The sequence below is a fragment of the Vipera berus genome (genome assembly GCF_964194415.1).
Source record: "Vipera berus genome assembly, chromosome: 1".
In the NCBI taxonomy this organism is placed as follows: Eukaryota; Metazoa; Chordata; class Lepidosauria; order Squamata; family Viperidae; genus Vipera; species Vipera berus.
In genome coordinates, this window is record NC_138202.1 from 15,867,799 (window position 1) to 15,891,747 (window position 23,949).

The 23,949-nt window shown below is 42.8% G+C and overlaps 1 protein-coding gene across 2 annotated transcripts in view; it reads right to left on the minus strand.

Annotated features, from left to right (window-relative positions):
* PTBP1 (polypyrimidine tract binding protein 1) overlaps positions 1 to 23,197 on the minus strand; it is a 46,082-nt gene extending 22,885 nt beyond the window's left edge. The window contains exons 1-5 of one of the 2 annotated variants that reach the window (XM_081322607.1): positions 22,929 to 23,197; positions 18,067 to 18,097; positions 4,517 to 4,592; positions 2,022 to 2,194; positions 1,677 to 1,823 (exon numbers count right to left, since the gene is read on the minus strand). In XM_081322607.1, the coding sequence (XP_081178733.1) occupies positions 1,677 to 1,823; positions 2,022 to 2,194; positions 4,517 to 4,592; positions 18,067 to 18,097; positions 22,929 to 22,936 (435 nt within the window). In that variant the 5' untranslated portion in view covers positions 22,937 to 23,197. The remainder of the gene's footprint in view (positions 1 to 1,676; positions 1,824 to 2,021; positions 2,195 to 4,516; positions 4,593 to 18,066; positions 18,098 to 22,928) is intronic. The other variant, XM_081322608.1, reaches the window with a different exon arrangement.
* Positions 23,198 to 23,949: the final 752 nt, after the last annotated feature.

Genomic DNA, 23,949 nt, shown 5'->3' on the forward strand with positions numbered 1-23,949 from the left:
CTGCTTTCTCTTGTAGCAAGGGAAGCTGAAACCGAGGGAGATTGTAGGAGCGTGAGATCGGCGTTTCTCAGGACGTGCCGATTCATGCTCCTGGCAATCTCCCTTGCTTTCCACTTGCGGAGGTTGGGGCTGGCCATACGGATCACCTTTGGACCATAAGACGCACCCTCGTTTTCCCCACTTTTTTTGGGGGGGGAAGTGCGTCTTATGGTCCGAAAAATACGGTAGTTCTCCTTGAAATTCTCTGTCTATAACTTCTGTGTTACTCTGCAAAATTTCCACTTCATCTTTAATTTGTGTGATTATGTCTCCAGACACTTGTTTTATAGCTTTCCATCTTCTAGACTCATTTCATCTCTTCATCCTTGTAAGTCTTTCATCCGTTTTTTTCAAAACCTGTCAATTTAGTAGCACGTGACTCAGGTAAACTACTGCTGAATGTTCATTTTCTGAAGCAAATCAGATGTGATTACTCTCTCTGCAGGTTGCTCTAATGATCCTTTCTTGTTCTCTATTCTTCTCAAGTAGCTGCCATTATGGTATTATAATCCAAAAATGAAAATGTCTCAAACAAAGGAAAATGAAAAGATAAACTTCCTCTCTCCTTTTTCTCTCTCTTTTATCTTCCGGTGCGTTTAATACTTTAGTCTCTAATGGTACCCCATAGTTACAATCAGCATCACAATCCACATCCCCATAGTTATGGTCAACATCAGTCTGGCTTATGTTACGCTTGTTTTGTAAAAGCACCAATGTCTGCATTCTTTAATAAACAAAAACAAATTCCTATGAAGGTCCAGTTCATTTGTCTAATTTAGTTCCAATTTATTTAAAAATACTTTCACAAAATAACTCTTCTCTTTATCTGTTTCAAACTTTCTTAACTCCTTGTTAAGCTTTTTGCCAGAAGTTCTTAAGTCTTTAGCACTTTTATTTTGCCTTGTAATCTAGGAAAAAATGACAACTCACCAAATGGAATCTTATTCTGCTGCCAAGAAAAATCTCTCTTTAGCTATAAATTAATTAGATCCAAAAGCAATTAAGAAATGAGGTTCAGCTGATCTTTATGTCTATATAGGCTACATTACAGCTGTGAGCTTAGATGGAATCCCTCAACTCCTAGCAGCTCAACTCATGAGAAGCAGCTGTCTGGAGTGCAAAATGGGTGATCTCACAATTCCTCCTTTGTCTGGAGACTCAGCATTTATTTACCTCTGGCTGTCGTTCTCTACCACAAGGTTGTCCCCACTCCTTTAGAGACACCTAGTTCACTGTGATCCTCACTGGAAGCCTTATTCACTCATATTCTTATTTTGTTTTGCCCCAAATGAAGAACAAAGCAGTCACTCAATGCCAAACTATGGCTGATCTGAAACAATTCAAAACTGAAGCATGATAGTTCATTTTCAGCGCAATATACTTTTCCATTTCACACACATCCCCATTAAAGATTCTGACCTGATCCAATGTAGTGGTTAAGTATATTCACCCAGCGAACCATCCTTCTTGACTATTATTTTACTTAATTACTACTTCAAATCTGTTATAACTGCCTAACTCCAATCTCGGTCACATGTCCTATGGACAATTATTTGTTTCCCTGTCCTTACAAGTCCAAATTGTGGTATAACATGGTTGAAAGTATAAAATCTGTAATATTTTAAATTTTGACTCACTGCCTGGTTTGGAGAATTATCTGTCTTCAATTCTTTGTGATTAGAAAATTGAATGTAGATCTGCTGACTCCGGAGCACAGGAGCAATTGTAGTATAGTAGCTCACCATAGTATTAGCTGCTTCTTCTGTGTTCATTTCTATAAAAGCCTGGTAAAGGATTATAAGGAACAACAACAAAAAGTTATATTGCATTTCTAACCCCAATCTGCAAATTTTTAAAAAGCTGTCTCTATTGTCACATAGGCAGATGAGCCTTTAAATAACAAAATAGAACCAAAGTTTTGGCATAGCTGAACTAAATTTTGTAAACAAACAAAAAACTCCAGACATCTGAAAACGGCTTACCTGATTTTTTCCTTTTAACATTAATAAGTTTGTGACCTTTCCAAAAGGCAACCCCAAGGAAATAACCTCAGCTTCTGTAACGTCACTAGGTAATTTACGGATATGGATTACTCGTGATGGAACTCCTGCACTTCTGCTGTCACCTTTGAATTTTTTGCTGTCATTTCCATTTGCTAGAAAAATATTACACAAGAATAGGTAGTTTCTGATGTAATCAAGACAAATAGCGCATTTATCACAGACTAGAATTTGAAGACAAGATGAAAGAAAGTTGTATAGTCACTTCACTGTTTCTATTCAAAAGGCTACTATATAGCCTTTTCCCTTTTATGAAGTTCTAGCAAGCCTGGTCATATTATAAATTAATCTCAGCTCTAAACACTTGCAGTTTACTAGATTACAGCATAAATGCACAATCTGATGCCCACTAGTGTATTTGCATACATCTCCCATTATTTTTTTATTTTTAAAAAGCCTATTTCAACTTAAAAACCTGAACATCAAGTTAACAAAATTGATGTTAACAAAAACTGGTTAACATCAAGTTAACCAATATAGTAAATACACCTCTCAAAAACCACTATTTCCAAAAGTTCCCCAGGGCTTCATTATTCATAGCATTTACAGGCATCTTTTTATAAAATAAAACGGCATGTAGTTTCGTTTTATTTTGCCATAAGAAAGTTAAATTACAGTGCTATAGGATATCCTGGAGTCTAATGGAGTCGTGGATATTAATCTTGCACACTATTTTCATTACTCTCCCCAGTGCAGCCATTCTGTAAATGTATACATCAACTCCTAATAGCTATGTGGTGAAAATTTCTAGAGCAATCTCAAGTTTCCAAAAATGCACACCAGCAAAACTGTTACTTATGGCACAGACTAATTTATTCTAATAAGATTGCTTAATATAGTTAATTATATTGACATGGCCATATAAGTACAGTATATACAAAAGTAATCCAGTGAACTTCAGTTTTGCTACCAGCAGTCACCGTAGCTTGTATGCTTTAAAAACCTATATACTGATAATCATACAATTACCACCTTACTCATAATTTAAACCCAGATGGGAATTTCACCTCCTACATAGATTTACCTCCATGTGTTTGCTGTAGGGCAACTTGTAACCAACAGTAGCAATTTAAGACTGACAACCAATGGTGCTTTAAAATACAGCTTATGAACATGTTAACTAGCTAACAGCAATTTCATAATGCTTCCATAATCATACAGCTGATCAATACAATAGTTTTGCACTCCAAACAGAGTTGGGGATGAGGCACTTAAGTATACATGTTTCAATCCAAAGATATCATGATTTAGACAGCGAGGGCAACTTTACAATTTCATTTTAATCCAAAGGTCACCGAGTTTTAAAGACTAATACCAGCAATAGAAAGTACAAGGCAGTGAGAGCAAACAAGCAAAAATAAGCAAGTAATTTGTAATTCAACAAGCTAAATAGCTGATCCAGAATGCAATGGTGCCAGTAGTGAGGGGCACGCCCCAGCATGTCCATGTTGCCCCACTGCTTCACTGGTTATCAGGGGGTTTCCGGGTACAGTTCAAGGTCTGGTTATCACTTTTAAAGCTCTTCAGGACACTGTGTGGGGGTGTTGGAGAGACCATCTACTCCCATGGTTTCTGCCTAACTGGCAAGATCAGGCAGAGCTGGCAAGCTTGATGCTATCCATCAGGATCTACAAAGTGTGTTATCTGTCATGAAACCTGCCTTCTGGAACAATTCCCCCCCCACCCCCGATTATTCAGATGTCTTTCAAAATTTGGTCTTGGGATAAGAACGTTGTAGAACTGCTATTGGTTGTGTTTTGTATTATTTGGAGTGTGCTGTGTCAAGACATGCTTTTTTTCTGTCTTTTAAAATGTAAGCATCCCTGTGTTGGGCAATCCCCTAAGTTTAATAAATAAATGCGAGACCAGTAAATATTGACTTGCTTTATAAAACAGGGTTAAACATTCAGAAGAAAATCATTCTGCAGCAAGAGCTTTGCTACAGAATACACAAAAGAGGGAACTCTGATGAAACAGACTGTAGGCACAACAGTGAAGGTCAGGAGAACAAAGTCAAAATAAAAACACCCAGTATGCTTCAAACACTATTGCAGACATTGGAAAATATAGTGATCTTACCAGCGTGTGTCACATATTCAGAAAATAACCCTTACATGAGGACAAATCCATTTTGCAATCCCCACCCCCTCCGCAAATGAACTTTATTTGCTTTTCTATGCTTTCCAAAATATTTCATCAGCATTAATCATCTATATTAAGCTTCAGGCATAATTTCAGGTATCAGCACTATGGAACTTAAGACTGCTGAAACCCTTTGATAAATGACAGCAAAAGCTCCTTTGGAGCCAATTGCTACCTAACTGATTGGAATAAGTATTCAGGTTGCTTTGGAGGTCAATCTCTCCTGGCAAGTAAATGCTAAAGAAATGTTAAATTCTTGGGGCTATCAGTGTTACCTGCAGAAGCAGAGTTGCTGCTCATGATAAAGGGTCCGTTAGTGACACAAGTAGAAAAAAGTTCGTCAGATCCCCGCTGAAAGAGAAACAGAAAGGAAAAAAAAGTAAGTCGACAGCACTTTGCTAATTTCTATTCAGGTGCTATGAAAACAAGAATTAAAAGTGGTAGAGAAACTGAGATGGGTGGAGAAAGTAAAGGGAAAGCTTGATTTTCCACTCAGCCCTACATAATGGAATCAGCAACAACATGTTAAGAACCATACAAGCAAGGAACAGAGCAACTCCCAACAGTGCCCATAAACCAAGAGTAAGATTTATTTTCTGAAAATATAAGAAAAGAAACAATTTATTTGAAAGCTTGTTTGGGCTGCAGCCTTCCTCTCTTAAAGCAAGGGAACCATAGCTTGGGTTTGCAACATGAAGGCAAAGTCAAGAATTGCAGTTCAATCCACTTTGAAACAAGTTTGCTTTGAGAGAAATATTAATGTAATAGTGGGATACTACCCTTATATGAAAAAAGGAAATAAAGATTCTTAGATGAACAGCAGGCCAATTAAAGCATGTGAAACTGAGCTCTTTCTTAAGACACATTTTTCAAAAGCAGCATTTTTTTGCCCCAAAGGTGACAGAAAAGGGGGAAGGTAGGCATTTATGGGGCAGTGACTTGCACAGGCTCAGGCTGCACTATAAAATTAGCAAATCACACCTATCTAACAAATCTTCTTGTGCAAATAAGTCTGGCAACATTTTTTAGCTCAAGCTTATCTCAGGCAGAAAGCTCAGCATTAATCCACCTCTTATTGTAAGAGAGGGAGGAATACCTATCAAATTTAGCAGAAATTTGGACAATGCTTGATATAGTCAATCAGACTGCAGCTGAAGCTTAGAGAGTACATGCTGCATGTTTGCAAAAATAGTATTATAGTATTATTTCTCTAGAGTCTTCATTTGAGAAAGAATTATAGTTAGAAGACGGATAAGGGGAACTAGGAAAGTTCTTGACTAACGGTCTTTTATCCTGTTACTAGATGTATTGGAGCTCTCTAATCATAGCATCTTTGGATGAGCATGTTGAATGAATAAATGGCAGGATTCCGCCTGTCCGTACTAATTCCCATTTGCTTTTTCAGTAATAGTGATTTAGTAATGCCTACATACATAACCAAGCTCTGCAAAATACTGGGTTTTGCTGATTTTTTTTATGTCAACCAGTTTGCCCCATGTCCATTATCAAACCAAAACACATTTATCCAAATTGGGGACTAAACTGAATATTATGATCTGGATATATCTGTACTGTATGATGAAGGTGAAAAACTAAATTGAAGTGTGTCACATCACTTTTCACTAAGTAGCCCCCAGTAGCCATCACATGTCCCAGCATGGTATATATCCTGCCCCCATTGGCATATATCATATATCATTTCTATAAGAAAGTTCCATTTAAACCTCCCTACCCCAGCAGCATTCCAAAATATAGTTATGATGTATAGTAAGTAATCCACTCAACCAGTAAAATCTGCAGTGTATACAGGTAAGTCCTCGACTTACTACCGAAATTGAGTCAAAATTTCCACTGCTAAACAAGACAGTCAAGTAAGTTCTGCCTCAATTTTATAACCTTTCTTGCCACAATTGCTAAGTTAAGTAAGATGGTTATTAAAATGAATCTGGCTTCCCCATTGATTTTGCTTGTCAGGTCGCAAAAGGTGATCACATGACCCAGGAACACTACAGCCATCATAATGTCCGAATTTTGATCACGTGACCATGGAGATACTGCCATGGCCATAAGTCACTTTTTTCAGTGCCCTTGTAACTTCAAATGATCACTAAACAGATGGCTGTAAGTCAAGACTACCTGTATCTCTAAAAGAAAATCAGAGTTAAAATGGGTTATCTTTTTTGGCTGGTGGCAGGGAAGCTGCTGGGAAGCTTGAAGGTGGGACTAGTGGCGTATACGGCACTGAAATATTACCATTGGCTGAAAAAAGGGAAAAGTAAGTGCTAGGAAATATGGGGGGTAGGCAAGCCACCAGTCTGGGCCATGTAGAAAGCAGCTCACATGGGGGAGGGTGCAGGGCACTCCAGCCTTGACCTACCAGTGTCTGGATTTTGATTTGAAACCTGAAAATGATCCAGGTTTCAGTTCTGCCAAGCTAGGGCTGATCCCAGAACTTATGTAATGCAGTGATTTGCTCCAAGTTTGAAAGAAAACAATGTTTCCATTCCATGAATATCTCTAGTTATTATAGAAAAGTGCTGATGTACACATTTATTAAATGCTTGTCATTGTTTACAACATTTCAGGACAGCTGGACAAATAAGCTGGAAGCACCTGTCCACCTGAGCACCATTTATTGGCCTCAGATAACAAGTCCATACTGCAGTGAAAAAGATTGTTTCAAATTTTAATCAAAACCTCGGCCAAATTACTTTTATATATTTTTTCCAGTATCATTGTTATTAAAGCAAAAATAAAAAACAAAAAGTGAGTTCTATTAAAACAGAAATGCTCAATTCTATTATGAATTAATTTTATGCTACAATATGACATCTTTCCTCTGCAAGCATCCAAACTTTAGAAAAAACTAAGAAACCTCCTTTAACTCAACTCACCATAACTTCAGACACATCATGCTGTTTGCTTAATTAAAAATACAGAAGGCACTTATTACTGTCTTCTTCCTACATATCTCCCCTCTCCCCATTTCCTCCCTAAGCCTGTACCTTGCATTTTCTTGATTCCCAGTTCCAGTATTAACCATGCCTAATGAAGCTTAGTTGTTTTTATTATTATAGCCATGGTGGCTATGAGGAACAAGATGGCTTAACCACTTTTTAAATCAGACCTCTTTTATTATTCTTAACTACAGTCATGGCCGAAATTGTTGGCACCCCAGAAATTTTTCCAGAAAATCAAGTATTTCTCAGAGAAAAGTATTGCAGGAACACATGTTTTGCTATACACAGGTTTATTCCCTTTGTGTGTATTGGAACACAACAAAAAAAGGGAGGGAAAAAAAGCAAATTGGACATAATGTCAAACAAAACTCCAAAAATGGGCCGGACAAAATTATTGGCACCCTTAATTTAATATTTGGTTGCACACCCTTTGGAAAAAATAACTGAAATCAGTCGCTTCCTATAACCATCAATAAGCTTCTTACACCTCTCACCCGGAATTTTGGACCACTCTTCCTTTGCAAACTGCTCCAGGTCTCTCTTATTGGAAGGGCGCCTTTTCCCAACAGCAATTTTAAGATCTTTCTACAGGTGTTCAATGGGATTCAGATCTGGACTCATTGCTGGCCACTTCAGAACTCTCCAGCGCTTTCTTGCCATCCATTTCTGGGTGCTTTTTGACGTATGTTTGGGGTCATTGTCCTGCTGGAAGACCCAAGATCTCGGATGCAAACCCAGCTTTCTGACACTGGGCTCTACAGTGCGACCCAAAATCCTTTGGTAATCCTCAGATTTCATGATGCCTTGCACACATTCAAGGCACCCAGTGCCAGAAGCAGCAAAACAACCCCAAAACATCATTGAACCTCCACCATATTTCACTGTAGGTACTGTGTTCTTTTCTTTGTAGGCCTCATTTCCTTTTCGGTAAACAGTAGAATGATGTGCTTTACCAAAAAGCTCTATCTTGGTCTCATCTATCCACAAGACGTTTTCCCAGAAGGATTTTGGCTTACTCAAGTACATTTTGGCAAACTGTAATCTTGCTTTTTTATGTCTCTGTGTCAGCAGTGGGGTCCTCTTGGGTCTCCTGCCATAGCGTTTCATTTCATTTAAATGTCGATGGATAGTTCGCGCTGACACTGATGCTCCCTGAGCCTGCAGGACAGCTTGCATTCCTTTGGAACTTGTTTGGGGCTGCTTATCCACCATCCGGACTATCCTGCGTTGCAACCTTTCATCAATTTTTCTCTTCCTTCCACGACCAGGGAGATTAGCTACAGTGCCATGGGTTGCAAACTTCTTGATAATGTTGCGCACTGTGGACAAAGGCAAATCTAGATCTCTGGAGATGGACTTGTAACCTTGAGATTGTTGATATTTGTCCACAATTTTGGTTCTCAAGTCCTCAGACAGTTCTCTTCTCCTCTTTCTGTTGTCCATGCTTAGTGTGGCACACACAGACACACAATGCAAAGACTAAGTGAACATCTCCCCTTTTTATCTGTTTTCAGGTGTGATTTTTATATTGCCCAAACCTGTTACTTGCCCCAGGTGAGTTTAAAGGAGCATCACATGCTTGAAACAATCTTGTTTATCCACAATTTTGAAAGGGTGCCAATAATTTTGTCCAGCCCATTTTTGGAGTTTTGTTTGACATTATGTTGAATTTGCTTTTTTTCCTCCCTTTTTTTTGTTGTGTTCCAATACACACAAAGGGAATAAACCTGTGTATAGCAAAACATGTGTTCCTGCAATACTTTTCTCTGAGAAATACTTGATTTTCTGGAAAAATTTCTGGGGTGCCAACAATTTCGGCCATGACTGTATATATTTTGTCTCAGATTTTCAATGTGGGCACAAAAGGAATCCTACCTAGTTATACTTCTTTCAAATCTTTCAGCAACTTAAATATCCTGCCTTTTATGACACACAATTAACACATGATTAATATTCTCCAGTTAACTGAAATACCTAAGTTAGGTAAGCAAATTTTAGGAACATGAATAAAAACTTTGCTTCAATTCAGAGAACAGGTATCCCTAATTCATTCATTCATTCTCTCTCTCTCTCTCCCCCACCCATAGTATTTCTTCTTATAAAAGTATATATTTATTTATTTATTTATTTATTTATTAGTTTTTATAAACCGCCCTTCTCCCGAGGGACTCGGGGCGGTGTACAGAGGAAGGAAGGTATACAGACCGAACAATAAAATAATAAGAAACACTAATGAACACAAACTGGGACCCCAATTAACGTTATCATGCCAGGCCAGCCTGCTGGAACAGGAAAGTTTTTAAGTCGCGACGGAAGGTACGGAGGTCAGGGGCCATCCGGATTTCGGTTGGTAAGGTGTTCCAGAGGGCTGGCGCACCCACTGAGAATGCCCTCCCCCTGGGGGCCACCAGCCGACATTCCTTGAGCGGTGGCACCCTGAGGAGGCCCTCTCTGTGGGAGCGCACAGGACGGTGGGGTGCTGACATCGGCAGAAGGTGCTCCCGTAGGTAGTCCGGACCCATGCCATGTAGGGCTTTGAATGTCATTGTTAGCACCTTGAACTTCACACGGAAGGCAACTGGAAGCCAGTGCAGCGCACGGAGGAGAGGTGTGATATGGGAGTATCGGGAGGAGAACCAACGCAGAACCGTGCCTCCCACTCCCAGTCCCCCTCTTGGTTTAATAGGGAGCGAGTCACCCTGAACAAGGCAGCCGGGCGATTATCTGCGGACGCGATGAGGGTGGAAAAGTAGTTGGATTTTGCCACCCTTATCGCAGTGAGATAAGACCTGGTGAGGATTCTTAGTCGCAATCGGTCGGATTCGGATCGACTGGACCTCCAACGGCTCTCTAGGCCCCGTCTCCGACGCTTCATCTCCCGGAGCTCCTCGGTGAACCATGGGGCTCGCTGGGATCTGCGCCGGGTCAGAGGCCGCAAGGGTACAACTCGGTCCAGAGCCTCCGTGGCTGCCTTTTCCCAGGCTTCCACTAAGGCTTCCACCGAGCTGTGAGCAGGGGGTGCAAGCGAGTCCCTAAGCGCTGCCTGGAACTTATCAGGGTCCATTAGGCGCCTAGGGCGGTACCATCTGACTGGCACCGTGCACCCACGGTGGGGGGTGGCAAGGGGGAAGTCTAGCCGCAGGAGGTGGTGATCGGTCCATGACAGGGGCGTAATAGTTGTGGCACCCCCACCGACATCATCACGCCACCGTCCAGACAAGAACACCAAGTCTGGGTTGTGGCCTCTCTCATGAGTCGGCCCAGAAATTATTTGCAACAGGTCCATGGCCGTCATGGAAGCCATGAACTCCCGAGCCAGTTCGGACGATCCTCCCAGGGACGGTAGATTAAAGTCGCCCAAGACCATGAGTCTTGGGAATTCAACCACCAACCCTGAGAGGACATCGAGTAGCTCGGGTAGGGCCGCCGCTGCACGATTAGGTGGTAGGTACGCCAGCAGCAGACCCAACTGCGCCCCTGGGCCGAATCTCAGTAGGAGAGACTCACACCCGACCATCTGAGGGACGGTGGTCTCTCGCGGGCTAAGGGATTCCCTGATGATAACTGCCACTCCCCCGCCCCTCCCATGAGCCCGGGGCTGGTGCAGTACCTGGAAACCTGGCGGGCAGAGGTCAACCAGAGGAACACCCCCCTCTGGGCCCAGCCAGGTTTCCGTGATGCAGGCCAGGTCCGCATGCTCACTCTCCACTAGGTCACGAATGAGGTGAGCTTTGTTAGCTGCGGACCTTGCATTCAGGTAGACCAGCCTTAGCATGGGAGGGTGCGCACCTTTGCTCCCGGGTCCTCCGGGGGAGAACAGAGGGTCGGAGCGTCTCACCGCCTGTACAGAGCGGAGATGACACTCCCGGTGACGATACGGCCCTCTGTCTGTGCACCTTCTGCCATTCCCCACCATCCTAGGGATGGGACGTTTGTCAGTACGCCACTGGGTGTTATCGGCGACTGGTCCTCGTTGTACGCCGTCGCGAACGGCCGTGGGCCTGGCATGCGTTATGGTGGCTGGAAGGCGTGCCTTTCCCGCGCAACCATAGTCTCCTCCCTCCCCCCTCCCTAACCCCACAAAAAACTTAACTAAGAACTTAATCAGGGGCCTCTTGTTGGGCTTATGCTGGAGGCCCCTGACCCTGCCCGGCCATCTCTCAGAGGCCCAGTGGTTGGGCCCGTCATCAAGATTGGATGTGATGCAGGCGGGTCGCACCCAGGAGAGTGGGGAACCCCTGAGGGCGTGCAGTGCTATGCTAGAGTATTGAACAAGCATAGTCATAGGTGGTTCCGGGAAGGCTGTCCCCTGGATGGTGAATTTGCAGGAGGGTCGAGTCGGGTAGGTGCGTATCTGGATCGTCGCCCTGCCACTGCCACTTGGCCGGGCGAACCCCCAGAAGCAGGCCCATCCTCATCCTCTCACGATGGGTTGTGTCTCTGCTTCCGGAGGTGGTCCAGAACGTACTCTGGGTGAGGCATACCCCATAGAGCTCTCACCTCTATGGGGTAGCAGGTGTAAGGCCCAGCCACTCTGCCACTGTGGCTAGCACCCAGGCCCGTTATGTCCTGTGGGGAGAGAATGGGCAAAGATGGCTGAGAGTGGGCAGAAGGCAGGATGGAGGGATCCATTAATTGGCGTCAGCTCCGGTGGTTCAGCCGCCCCAAACAGTTCCCTCCCTGATCCTCTGGGCGTTGTTCCCGGCCGCAGTTCCATGGCCCCTATTGGTAGAGGGCCGTCCAGAGCGTGGCCTCCCAGAGGTACGGGAGTCCCTGGTGTCATGCCCCTGGTGTTGCCGTCTCCGATCAAGGTGTCTCGAGGAGGTGGCTCGGGCCGTCGCCTCCATTGTCCAGCGTCTCCTTTGGTGTGAATCTTTCGGAGGCACCGCCGTCCAGGGGCAGCCCGCGGTGGTCGAGACGCCGCACCGCTGTTACTAGCGTCTCTGTCAGGGCCTCTGTCAAGGCCCCTCGGAGGACAGTCGACCAGGGCCCAGAGCAGCTGCCTCACCGCCCATGTCTTCGTTGCTGCCGCTACCGTTGTAAAGCTGGTCTGCGGCGTCTCCTTGAGGATTGTTGCAACGGCCGTAGCGGTACAGGGGGCGGGTCGAAGATGCCACGCCGTCAGTGTTACCGCCGCTGTCAAGGCCCCTGGGTGGCGAACGACTAGGCCTGGAGAAGCAGTCCCGGCCGCGGTCGTCTTCGCTGCCGCCTCTTCCACCGCCCAGCAGATCCGCGACGCCTCCTCTGATCCTCGGAGACGCCGCCGCTGCCCGTTGCTGCTGCTGTTGGTTTCGTTGCCGGCGCCTCCGCCGCACAGCTGATCTGTGGAGACGCCGCCCTTGCCCGGTGATCGGCATCGGAGGAGACCGCAGACCAGGGCTCGCTGGGCTCTCACCGCCGAACATGCCGCCGCCACCCGGGAGCCGGTCAGGGGCAGAGCAGAGCCTTCGGCCCCTCCTGTATGGCTGCGAGGGCTGCCGTGGTCCAGGGCTGTCGTGGTCCAGGGGCGGGCCTCTCGACGCCGATGCCGCCGCCGCCGCCACCCAGCTGGTCTAGCTGGTCCGCGGCGTCTTCGTCGATAGTCCGGAGACGCCGCCGTCCCCGAGAGCCGGTCAGGGGGCCGGGGCAGAGCAGAGCTGTCGTGGTCCAGGGGCGGGTCTCTCACCTCCGGCGCCGCCGATGCCTCCGCCTCCGCCACCCAGCTGGTCCAGCTGGTCCGCGGCGTCTCCGCTGATAACCTGGAGACGCCGCCGTCACCCGGGAGCCGGTGGGGGGGCCGGGGCAGAGCAGAGCCTCCGGCCCCGCCTGGATGGCCAGGGGGGGGGCCTGGAGACGCCCCGCCGCCACCGCCATCGCCAGGCTCCTTGGATCATCGACCAGCCTGGGGGCTTGAAGATCGTCGCCGCAGCCGCTGCCATCCTTTCCGCCGGGGCCTCCGCCGCACAGCTGATCGGCGGAGGCGCCGTCCTTGCTCGGCAGTTGACAAGCGGCAGAGGCAGGGCGGAGGGTGCTGGCTCCGTTTATAACGGTCGCCAGCGGCCCAGGCGGCAGGGCAGGGATGTCCTGGCACCCCTGCAGTTGTTTCGGGAGGCAGCGGGCGGCATAATTACCCGGCTCATTTGCCCGAAATTCTTGCCCCACCCCAGGGGTCCATTGACGTCCCTGGGGGGCTCCTGGGGGGACGCCTTACTGTTGGGGGCTACGGAGCTCTCCCCAGCGCGTCCATCTTCGGAGCCGGCCAAAAAAAAAAAAAAATATTCTTCCTATAAAAATATGTTACTGTTATAAACCGTATTCTGCAAGCAAGCTAGGTTAGATGCATCAATGATTCTGGAATTCCTTGATTAGAAAACTTACCTCCAATGATTTTAGATTGAAATATGGTCTCTACTAACTCTAGTTAAGCCAAGACATCTTCTGAAATTCTAATATACAGGCTAATTATTGTTGGATCACCTTCCCCACCTTTATTGTTTAGTTATAAAATATATGGAATAAATTTAAAAGGCATAGCATTTATTACTTGAAAGTAAAGAGGTAGATCAATTTTAAACGAGATAGAACTGATGCCCTTCATAAAATATTAGAACTTCCATACACCTTTATCACTATTGTTGGTGCCTGGGAATTCTGCAATTTTTGTTCAGCAAATCTGGAAGACATTAGGTTCCCTCCCCACCTCTTCAACTGTTAGTCCCATTGGGTTCCCAAGCTGTTAATCAATTTTTGTCTGTCTTTCAAAAAGATCTCATGACTGGTCAAAAGCATAGTTATCTTCTGCTGTACTGCTCTTCTTAGCCTACTCAGACTTCTTCCAGCTACTATAGAGACAAGTCATAAAATAAACCTCTACTCTGAATGGATCTGAAGGGTGGGGCTGTCAAATGGCTGAGTTCTTGAACTCAGAATAGTCAGTTATGCAGTCTTTCTTGTCCGATACAGAACTCCACACCCAGGTTTACAGCTGCCAACATTTACAAGTGCATTGATTGCACTGCAAGATTCTCATCCAAACCAGGTTTTAATGCTTTTATTTCATTACAGTGAACACAGAATCTCTTGCCTAAGTTTGCTTACATATTCCTGTATATTTATAGTTTAGTTTTTACAAATCAGACTACAAAATATTCAACAAATTGTGGCAAAATAAACTAATAGCGCAATGTAAATTCATCTAGAGTCTAGTCAGTCTCTCAGTTGAAGTTTCCAGCTGTTCCACTTAATAAATGTACCACTGGATAATATTGGAAAAGGAAGCATTGTGTTGCTAGGGCCCAAACAGGATGCCTGTTTTGATATCATATAGGATAGACAACAATATATGTGGAGATACTCTTATCTCACCGAACCTTTGAATCAAACGATTGGCAGTTATACACGAAACTATAAAAACTAATTTCAGCCTCTAATTGGTTCAATTATGACAACACCCCACCCCACCCCAAAATAAAAAGGGAGCAGCAGGGCTACAGTATAAACACTTGGCCTTGGTCTATTTGTAGAAGTTCACACAAACATGTTTAGGTTATAAAACTTGCTTCATTTAAAAATAAATTTTCAGGAGTATCAGAACTACTGTTGACCAGAGCATTCCTTGATAACTGTTGATACCTGTTTATCTACTCTTAGCCACTTACTGAGACGAAGATACCTTTCTTTGATCCTTGTTAACCTTCAGGGATCTGAAGGCTAAATTATCAGAAAATGTGATCCTAACTGTTGTATTTAAAATGAGATACAGGCAGTCCTTGTTTAGCAACACAGTTGGGACTGGTAACTCAGTTGTTAAAATGAAGCAGTTGCTAAGTTAAACCCCAACTATGGTTATGATCTTACTTATCATTCCTTTGCTTTACAGACTTGTGGAGTTTGTAAATGTGAGGACTGATCATCAGTTACTTTTTCATCACATCTGTAAATGCAAACGTTCACACTCTGAGGCAATTGTGAAACGAGGACTACCTGTACCTGATTTAACATTTACTGCTTATTGAAACCTATTAGAAAAACTTTCCAGAAACTGTTTTCTCCACACTAATAAAAGAGTATAAATAGGACAAATACTTTTGGTTGGAGGACATCAATATTTTCTGCCAGAATAGTTATTGTGATTTTCATTTTTCAGAATCTAAAACACAAATACTATTTTAAAACCTTGATTGTACCATGCATAATACACTTTATAAAAACACAGTAAGAAATGCTGTGGCAAGTGATACAACAGGAAAAAAACCCCTTCAGATTCTGGATGAGAACTATGATCTAAATGCTCCTTAATTTGCAATGCAACAACTGGGTTTACACAAAGTACTGGCTAGAATAGTTTGATTCGGCATTTCATGTGAACTAGCCCAGCATGATGCCATAATAGAGTTTATATTTGGGCGTAGCACACATGCACATATTTGTTTGTATGTATGTATGTAAAATTTATATGGCTACCCACCTTACAAATAAAGCTGGAGTGGATAATAAGAACTAAAATCCTAACACCAGCCAATTAACACAAAGTGGCTCCCTAAAATACAATTCACCAGCAGTTGGTATGTGAATACAGCAATCAAATGTTTAAGCCTAGGTTTAAATAATCATACTTTCTTGTCTTGTTGAATTAAAGGGTTAATTTTTCCAGAAAACTGACAAAGATGCATACTCCACATATTTTCCATATTTTTTAATCTGAGAAGCATTAGTTAATATTTCTTTATGTCAACACATGTGGCTCACATATGTGATAAAGCCTGTTAGAGTAAGCCCACCAAGAGCTAGCTTGTAATAGAACTGAAGATGCACATTAAGACCTGGAATGTCTCCACTGACATTCTTGGCTTGTGGCCTGAAGCCATATTTGCCGTTTCCATGGCAAAGATCCTAGTATCTGTACAACAGTAGGTCTATCTAGCCTGACAGAGTGAACTGCTCTCTTAACAAGGTCAAAGCAGTGCATAATGAAGCACATTACAGAGCTTGCACTACTTCTGTAGTAATGCAGATATTTATGTGATGAGGGAGTTGGACATAAATTTCATGCCAAGTCATATATTTTCCTTAGGTAAAGCTGATATGAGGCACAACTTTATAATAATATTGTCAACTCTACAACGAACCTGGCTGCAGCCATATTTTTTTTCCGTTCTAGGTTGCCACGAAAAGGGGAGGGACAAGATGATATTTCTGGTAGTCTAAACATGAGCAACTCTTGTGGAAACCAAGGTCATTCCCATGCCGGAGGGAAGGAAGAAGTTTGTTGAGTCAGAAAGCCCGCCAAGGTGTTCTATTGGGTAGCATGGGTGGGAATTGTTACATTGTATTAGATTCCTGTAGGGAGATTTTAGTTCAGGTTTCACTTGTGAACCTGCCAATATTATGTATCCAATAAACATGTTCTTTGAGGCATTTTCCTGCTTGGGAGTTCTGATTTATTTGGTCTCATTGATCGGGAACCTTGACAAATATATACTGCTCAAAAAAAAAGTCAATCAGGAAATTTCCCCTTAGTTCCAGGTTGGATCTTCCTCTGAGGAACTTCTGCCCATTGCTTCTTGTCCTGCCTTCAGATGCTTTGGAGAACAAATTCTGCCCCTCTTCCCTGTGACAACTCTTCCAAGTATTGGCTACTGTGTCATCCCTAAACCTTTTCTTCATTAGGCTAAACATATGTAGTTTACTTAGTCGGTTATTGTACGGTTTAGCCTTCAAATCTTTTATCTTTGCTGCTCTTCTTCTGCAATCAAAGTTGTTTATTATTTTACTTGTTGGATTTTTAATTCTTAAAATTCTTAAATTCTTAAAATTATTGATATTTCTTGAATTATCAATACTGTAGCAACAATAGCACTTGAGAAATACTTTTTTTTAAGTAAAACAAGTTTTTCAACAGCTAAAAAACCAGCTTTAATCAATTACAAAAAACTGAGGCATCTCAAATATTTCAAGTATTTTAGACTTCAAGCAGCCTTCAACATAACCAGTATGCCATAATTTTCAAAATTAAGTTCTTTTTCTTCACAACTCAGATTTTAATCACATCACCCTTTCCTTCCTGCTTACCTATTTGAATATAATTCTGATAAATTTAATTGACTGGAAATCTTGCCATCTAGAAGATTCACATTTCATAGATAGCAACATATTAAGACTACAATGTCTTGCAGCTAAGAGATGGGGTGCATTCACAGAACACCTATTTCTCATGTTTGATGATATGTTTTCTCATCATTGTCATCTCTATAATTAATGGTGATAAATCTACGACCAAAATATCCAGACTGAATAGTCATGTTTTGTATTATTCAAAGAAGCTTGACTAGTTTTTAATTAAGTACCACCCTTTCAACAAAGACTTCTCAATATGCATTGAGGAAAACTGAAAGCTTCAAAAAATTATTTCCCACAAGCAGAACTGATCTAATACTGTTTAGAATATCAAACTTAGTTACCTTCTTTGCACAAATCTGTCAGATACCGCTTTTCCATATCACCAAATATCCCTGAAGCATTCTCGAGTTCACACAATTCTGGCATGTTCCTCTACAATTTCACTATTACTCTCCATACACAGCAAAGAATGTAATATTTCCTTTTGAAGTTTTTACAGTCTAGAAGATTGGTTGAGAGGGGAATTGCTTTCCAAAAAAGTCTGTGTGGTATTAAGCAATCTTTCCAAGATGGCTCCAAAGAACCTGTTCCCCTGGAATATGGCAACCCCCTCCCAAAAAAAGCATCACACAATACCAATGTGATAAGTACAATGGAAATCTCATTTCATTAACATTCAGAGACCTAAGTCTTAAAACAGCCTGGTTCTGTGAAAATGGTTTACAACATGCAGTTGCTGAAACAATGAGGGGATTAAAAACACCTACCTTTGTACCAACTGTTATATCTTGGACAATGCTGTAAAAAAAAAGATTACATAGTTAGCCAATTTACATGTATACATCAAAGATATGTGAAATTAAACAAAATGAAATGAAGGTTAAAATGTGAATTTCCTAGCAGACAATGCATGCTTACAATAGTGCTGGACACCAAAAAGTAATCAGAAATTTAATTCATAGGAAGATACATCTCTCCCAGTAAGACTACTACAAATACTACAAAAACTGCTCTTACTAAGAATATGATACAATATTCAGACTATATTCAAGCCAAATATACAATATTGCACATACATTTCATGCATAAAAGCCACATGACATTCATTTCCATATGCTTAAAACAAGTTAGAGGACAAACTGAATGAAACAAATTCTATTAAGCTTGAGAAAAAATACTCCACCCAACTCTATATAGTAGGCTTTTAGTTATAATGCTTCCCACATCAAATTAAGCTTTATGGTAGTACAAGGTTGTTTCTGCAGACATGTAACTACATCTAAAACCTGATTTTCAAGACTAACTAACTAGGTTACACCCTTTGTTTTAAATCTTATGCATCAAGTAAGTTTTTTAATCCCTGGATTTAATGAACTCATCAGCCGTCATTGCAAAGCTGACAACAGTTTCAACAGATCCTACGTTCTCTTGGCAGCTAGGGCAGCCCTAAGGCAGTTGAACTATCCCTGCATGCACATATTACACACCCCTTTCCCAGCATCAGCACTGCATATAAGAATTTCTGTGAATGAAGCTGAAGTAGTAGTCACAAGGACAAAAAAATACATTGGGGGGGGGAACAAAGGCTGCATAAAAGGCTTTAAGTTCTTTCAAGAAATTATTTTTTATACTTTCAGAGATATTGACTGGCTTGACAGATTAGCTAAAGTAAGTATGTAGTATTACATGTCGGACAACCATTTGTCTAAAATGGTATAGGGCTGGGGTACGCAACCTTGGCTCTTTTATGACTTGTGGACTTCAATTCCCAGAATTCCTGAGCCAAGGTTGCCTACCCGTGGGGGTCTCCTGCTTGAGCAGAGGGTTGGACTTGATAGAAGATCTCCAAGGTCCCTTCCAACTTTGTTATTCTGTTCTGTTATTCTGAATGAATAACTGAATTTGAACATACAGTGGTATCTGTAATAATGGCAGTTAATACCACGTAATAATTCCAAAATGGCAACTCACATGTGACAATATACAAATGTGACATTATACAAATGCCATTATACAAGATGATATCACAGTCTATCATTTGCCTCTTAAGATCCATGCAAGCATTGTAACTCCTCCCAAGTTAAATTTCTAAACTTTTTATTATTCAAGATCATCTTTAAACAGCTTAGATAAAAAACAAAGCTACCACTAATCTCCACACCCAGATAACAATCCCATCCATTAAAGCCTGCAGGGAAATTCTTCATTCTCATGCAAAATATAACAGGAAGCATTTTATTCTTCTAGGTTTACAGAAGGAAGAAATGATGAAGTTCCCACCAAGAACATCTACAATTAACTGAAAAGTGAAAACATTTCTTGGCATAAAAAAAGCTTTCTAAGGGAAGCATAAAGCAAGAATTACAGTACACTAGCCTGCTAAAAAAATTTTTTAAGGAAAGTGGAGACTGGCCAAACTTGATTCCAAAAATGGATTGAGAAAAGTTACGAGGGAGGATTTTTTTCTGGAACTATGCTTTGCAAATGAAGAAACAAAGTATAGTACTTGCTGTTCAATTATCTACAAATAATACATATAATATAGTTTTGCCCATCATTCAGAGAGTTTTGACAACTTTTGTCCAGCTTATCTGGTATACCAGTCATCAAAGAAAAAAGTTCTGTTTAAAAACTTGACCAGGTTCATGAATAGATAAAAATAACAAATGCCTGATATATGAAAAATGGGATGGATGTAGAGCAGTTTCTCCAACTAGTCAAGGTGACACTAAAATGACAAAACATACGGTATAACATCAAAAGTTCACTCTTTTATAACTGCATCTCAATATCTTATACAAGTTGATAAGTGGATTTTTGCACTATCTGCATTTTATCACTTGCCCTGTCTTCTGAAGGTTGATGACACAAGGATGGGAATGTATTTCTAAGATATAGTTCTGACCACATCCACAAAAAGGAAGATAAAAGGCTACAACTTCAAGTATAAAATAAACATAATGAAATAAGGGGAAATATTACTATTCTATGAAATAGCTTTTAAATATATCAACAGCAAAGATTATCACAATTTTTAAATATATTAGAAGTATATTTCAATTAACTCAGTTACCAGTACAAAGGTTTGGAGTAAATAAAGAAAAGAAGCAAAAGCACAGTATTTGCAATAGTCTTGATGGATTAGGCCAAGATCCATCTTAGTCCTCCTTTTATTTTACAATGTAGCCAAAGAAATGTTTACATTAGGAAATGAAGATATATTTCCCTCCAGTTGCTGTTTCCCTGAAATTGGATTTAGACTTATGTTGCATCTAAGCGATAAGAATATCAATCAGCTACTATGTTTACTCAAGAGCCCTTAATGAAGAACTTCATCAGAGACTTTCTGAAAACCCAAGTACAGACTGTGTTGCTGACACAGTCAAATAATGTAAGTTTATCCTTATGGGATCCATGATTTTCTTTTAAAAATGTTTCTTCGCCATGTGTTTTATTTTTTTCATTACTAACAGTTTGCTTAGAGCTACCCAGCTTATAGTTTTCCAGGTGTCCTACAGATCTCTTTAAAATATTCTGCTATGGGGTCAGAAATTTCAGAGTTTGGTTTTTTAAATATTCAATATTAGTTAATCCCATTTGCTTTTGGTATTCTGCAGCTATTACCTGGTGGATAATAATTCATTAGCTATTTATACCTGAACTGATCTTAATAGTACAAACTGATATGTAACTTGCTTCCCTATTCTTACTTACAAAAGTTTCGTTTTTAAAATGAACTGTAAACTTGAAGGCTACACTGCAGAACTGTCTGTCATGTTACAATCATTAATTGCTCTTAAGCCTTTTGGCTTAATGAGCAAAATTAAATTCTTTGAATCAAGATATGATAGGGAACTGCATTGAAGGGAGAAGGATACATACTAGGTTTCACTCGGATTAGAAAATACTTGAAACAAAGCAAAGGAAGGGATCTAGGACTCAAATGTAACTTAAATGTTTTTTAAAAGATGGGTGTCATGGAATAAAAGCCAATTAGATAAAAGAACCTACTCTGAATACAGAACATCATATCAGGAATTGTATCACTGAACATTCAGAAGTCATTAGAAAGGCGTATTAAATTTCTCTTTATCTCCCCCACATCATTCATCTTCCCTCCACAACTCTTAACTCTTTAGGCTAAACGTATTTGATCTCCCAACTGTGTCAAACCATCACGCCGCCTTTAAAAAAAATTCCAACTCCAACACCATTTTATCTCATAGATGCCTCCAACTTTTGGGTCACCGTTCATTACATAAACCGCGTAAAGGACTATACCTTTTATTTTCTTTAATGCACGTGTTTTTAAGTCTCCCCACTCCGAAATTATTTTGTCTTTTAAAGTCAAAGAGAAGCAAGAGTGGGATTAGGGCGGAGGCAGAAAAGAAAGCCCTTAGGCCAGGGGTAGGCAACCTCGGCTCTTTTATGACTCATGGACTTCAACTCCCAGAATTCCTGAGCCAGCCAAGCTGGCTCAGGAATTCTGGGAGTTGAAGTCCATGAGTCATAAAAGAGCCGAGGTTGCCTACCCCTGCCTTAGGCTAATTAATATCCGGGCGACGGAAGGCGGCCGAATGTGGGAAGGGGGCGTGGCCAGAAGGCGAGCACGAGGCAGCCGAACCCAGCAGGAACTACCTTGAGTTAATTTTTTTTTAAAAAATGGAGAAGCGAGTAAAGGGGCGAGGACGCACGGGCGCGCTCATATCCGGAATGCTGAGCAAAAGTCACGCATTTGGGACTTTTGAGTAAAAAAAAGCGCCGGAGGGGAGGAGACGGGAGCAAAGGCCGCGACAGTTACTGCAACCCGGCACACACCCCAGGTCGACAACTACACGAGCTTTGCCCCCACCGAGCACATTCAGGGGTCTTCAAACTCGGCCCTTTCATGACTCATGGACTTCAACTCCCAGAATTCCTCAGCCAGCATGCCTGGCTGAGAAATTCTGGGAGTTGAAGTCCACGAGTCATAAAAGGGCCGAGTTTGAAGACCTCTGAATTAAAGCAACGGGGGTGAGGGGTAGGGACCAGGTTGGGGAAAACCATGAAGCACCAGCCGGAAATGGTAGGCGGAAAAGGCTGCAGACAGAACTCGAGGCGCGGAATATCGGCAGCGGGCCGCCGGATCTTTAGGCCGCGCGCGCCAAGGAGGCGCGCGGGTGGAGGATTATTTGAAGAGAACGTCCAGGGAGGGCCGGGAGCGTGCGCGCGCAGAAAGAGAGCGAGGAAGGGAGGGGGAGCGATGGCGGCGCCGGCGCAGAACTTTTAAAAAGGAAGGGCAAATTCCAGTAGAGAGAAAAGGAGGAGGAGGAGGGGGGGGCTTCCCTGGGACGGCGGTACGCGTATCCCCCCAATCTTCTCAAGTCTCTTTCCAGAACTCGGCCAAAGTTTTTGCCATGGTGCGAGTGGCCCAGTTTCCGTCTCCCTTGCACACCCACAGCCGCGCGTCCGGCGATTTCTCTCACGTTGGACGGAGAGTCGGCCGCTCCCTCGCCTCAGTTATGCGACCCGGCCAGGTAAGCCACGAGTTCCCTCCCTTCCTCGCCCTCCCGAAACAATATCGCCTCACAAGTTACGCCGTTCCCCCCCCCCTTCCGCCACGCCACGCCACGCTCTCGTTATCGCTTACCCGTCCATGGCACACGAAGGCAACCCGAAGGGAACCGGAGTGCAGGCGCCGGAGTAGCAGGAGCGGATCCAACGGCTACGTGTTATATAGACTCACAAAATGGCGGCGCTAAAAGGCTCCGCCCTCGACTCCTTCCCGACGCTAAAAACTCATTGGCTGCTTGGGCTGTTGCTTTTGACGGGGCAGGCAACGGAATCTCGCCGTTTCGACCCAGCGCGAGCCGACGGGGGTTTCTCATTGGTGGAAGCTAAGCGACGGGGGCGAAGTTGGGCTCCGGCTCGCGGTTGCATTGCCCGCCGCGGGATTTGCGAGGCCTTCTTGAGCGCTGGCAGTGAAGACGCGGGGGGGGGGGCGGCCATCTTAAAAGAGGTAGAGGGTTGAGGGTTTTGGTTTGTTTTTTTTTTGCTTCCATTCGCAGTTTGAACGCGGTCTGTCCCGGCCGCCATTGTGGCTACGGGCAAATGAATCCAAAGGGCGACTTGCTCTCGGGACGGCCATAGTTGAATGGTGGCGTCGAAGGCCAAGCTTTGAAGCCGTGGCGGCTCTTTTGAAAGATGGCAGAACCATAGTCCGCCGGGGAATCTAACTGAAAGACTTTAAAAAAAGTTGTCCGGGCAAGTTGAAGACAACAGAAAGGGTGATTGTACCACAGTTTGCTAGACTCGTTGACTGTTCTTTGAGCTCGTTTTTCTGCCCATTCTTTGATAAGAATATTTTATATTTGTAACCACCACATGTCCTCCCTTTATATTCTTTCTTGGAGAATTCAACGCCGTTTTGCCCGAAGTGACTTAAAATTTAACTTTTTATAAGACTTCGTGATATGTAGTCACTCTTGGTAGTTTTTTAAAAAAGTTATATATATTTAAACCCCGCTGAAACCCAGACCACAATTTCTACCAACCCCTAACCATGGGCTCTTTAACAACTCTACAGCTGCCCATTCGTGGCTTACAAATGACGAATACACAAAAGAATATATTGGCATGTATTCTCGTAGGCTTCATGGTGATGGTTCTGA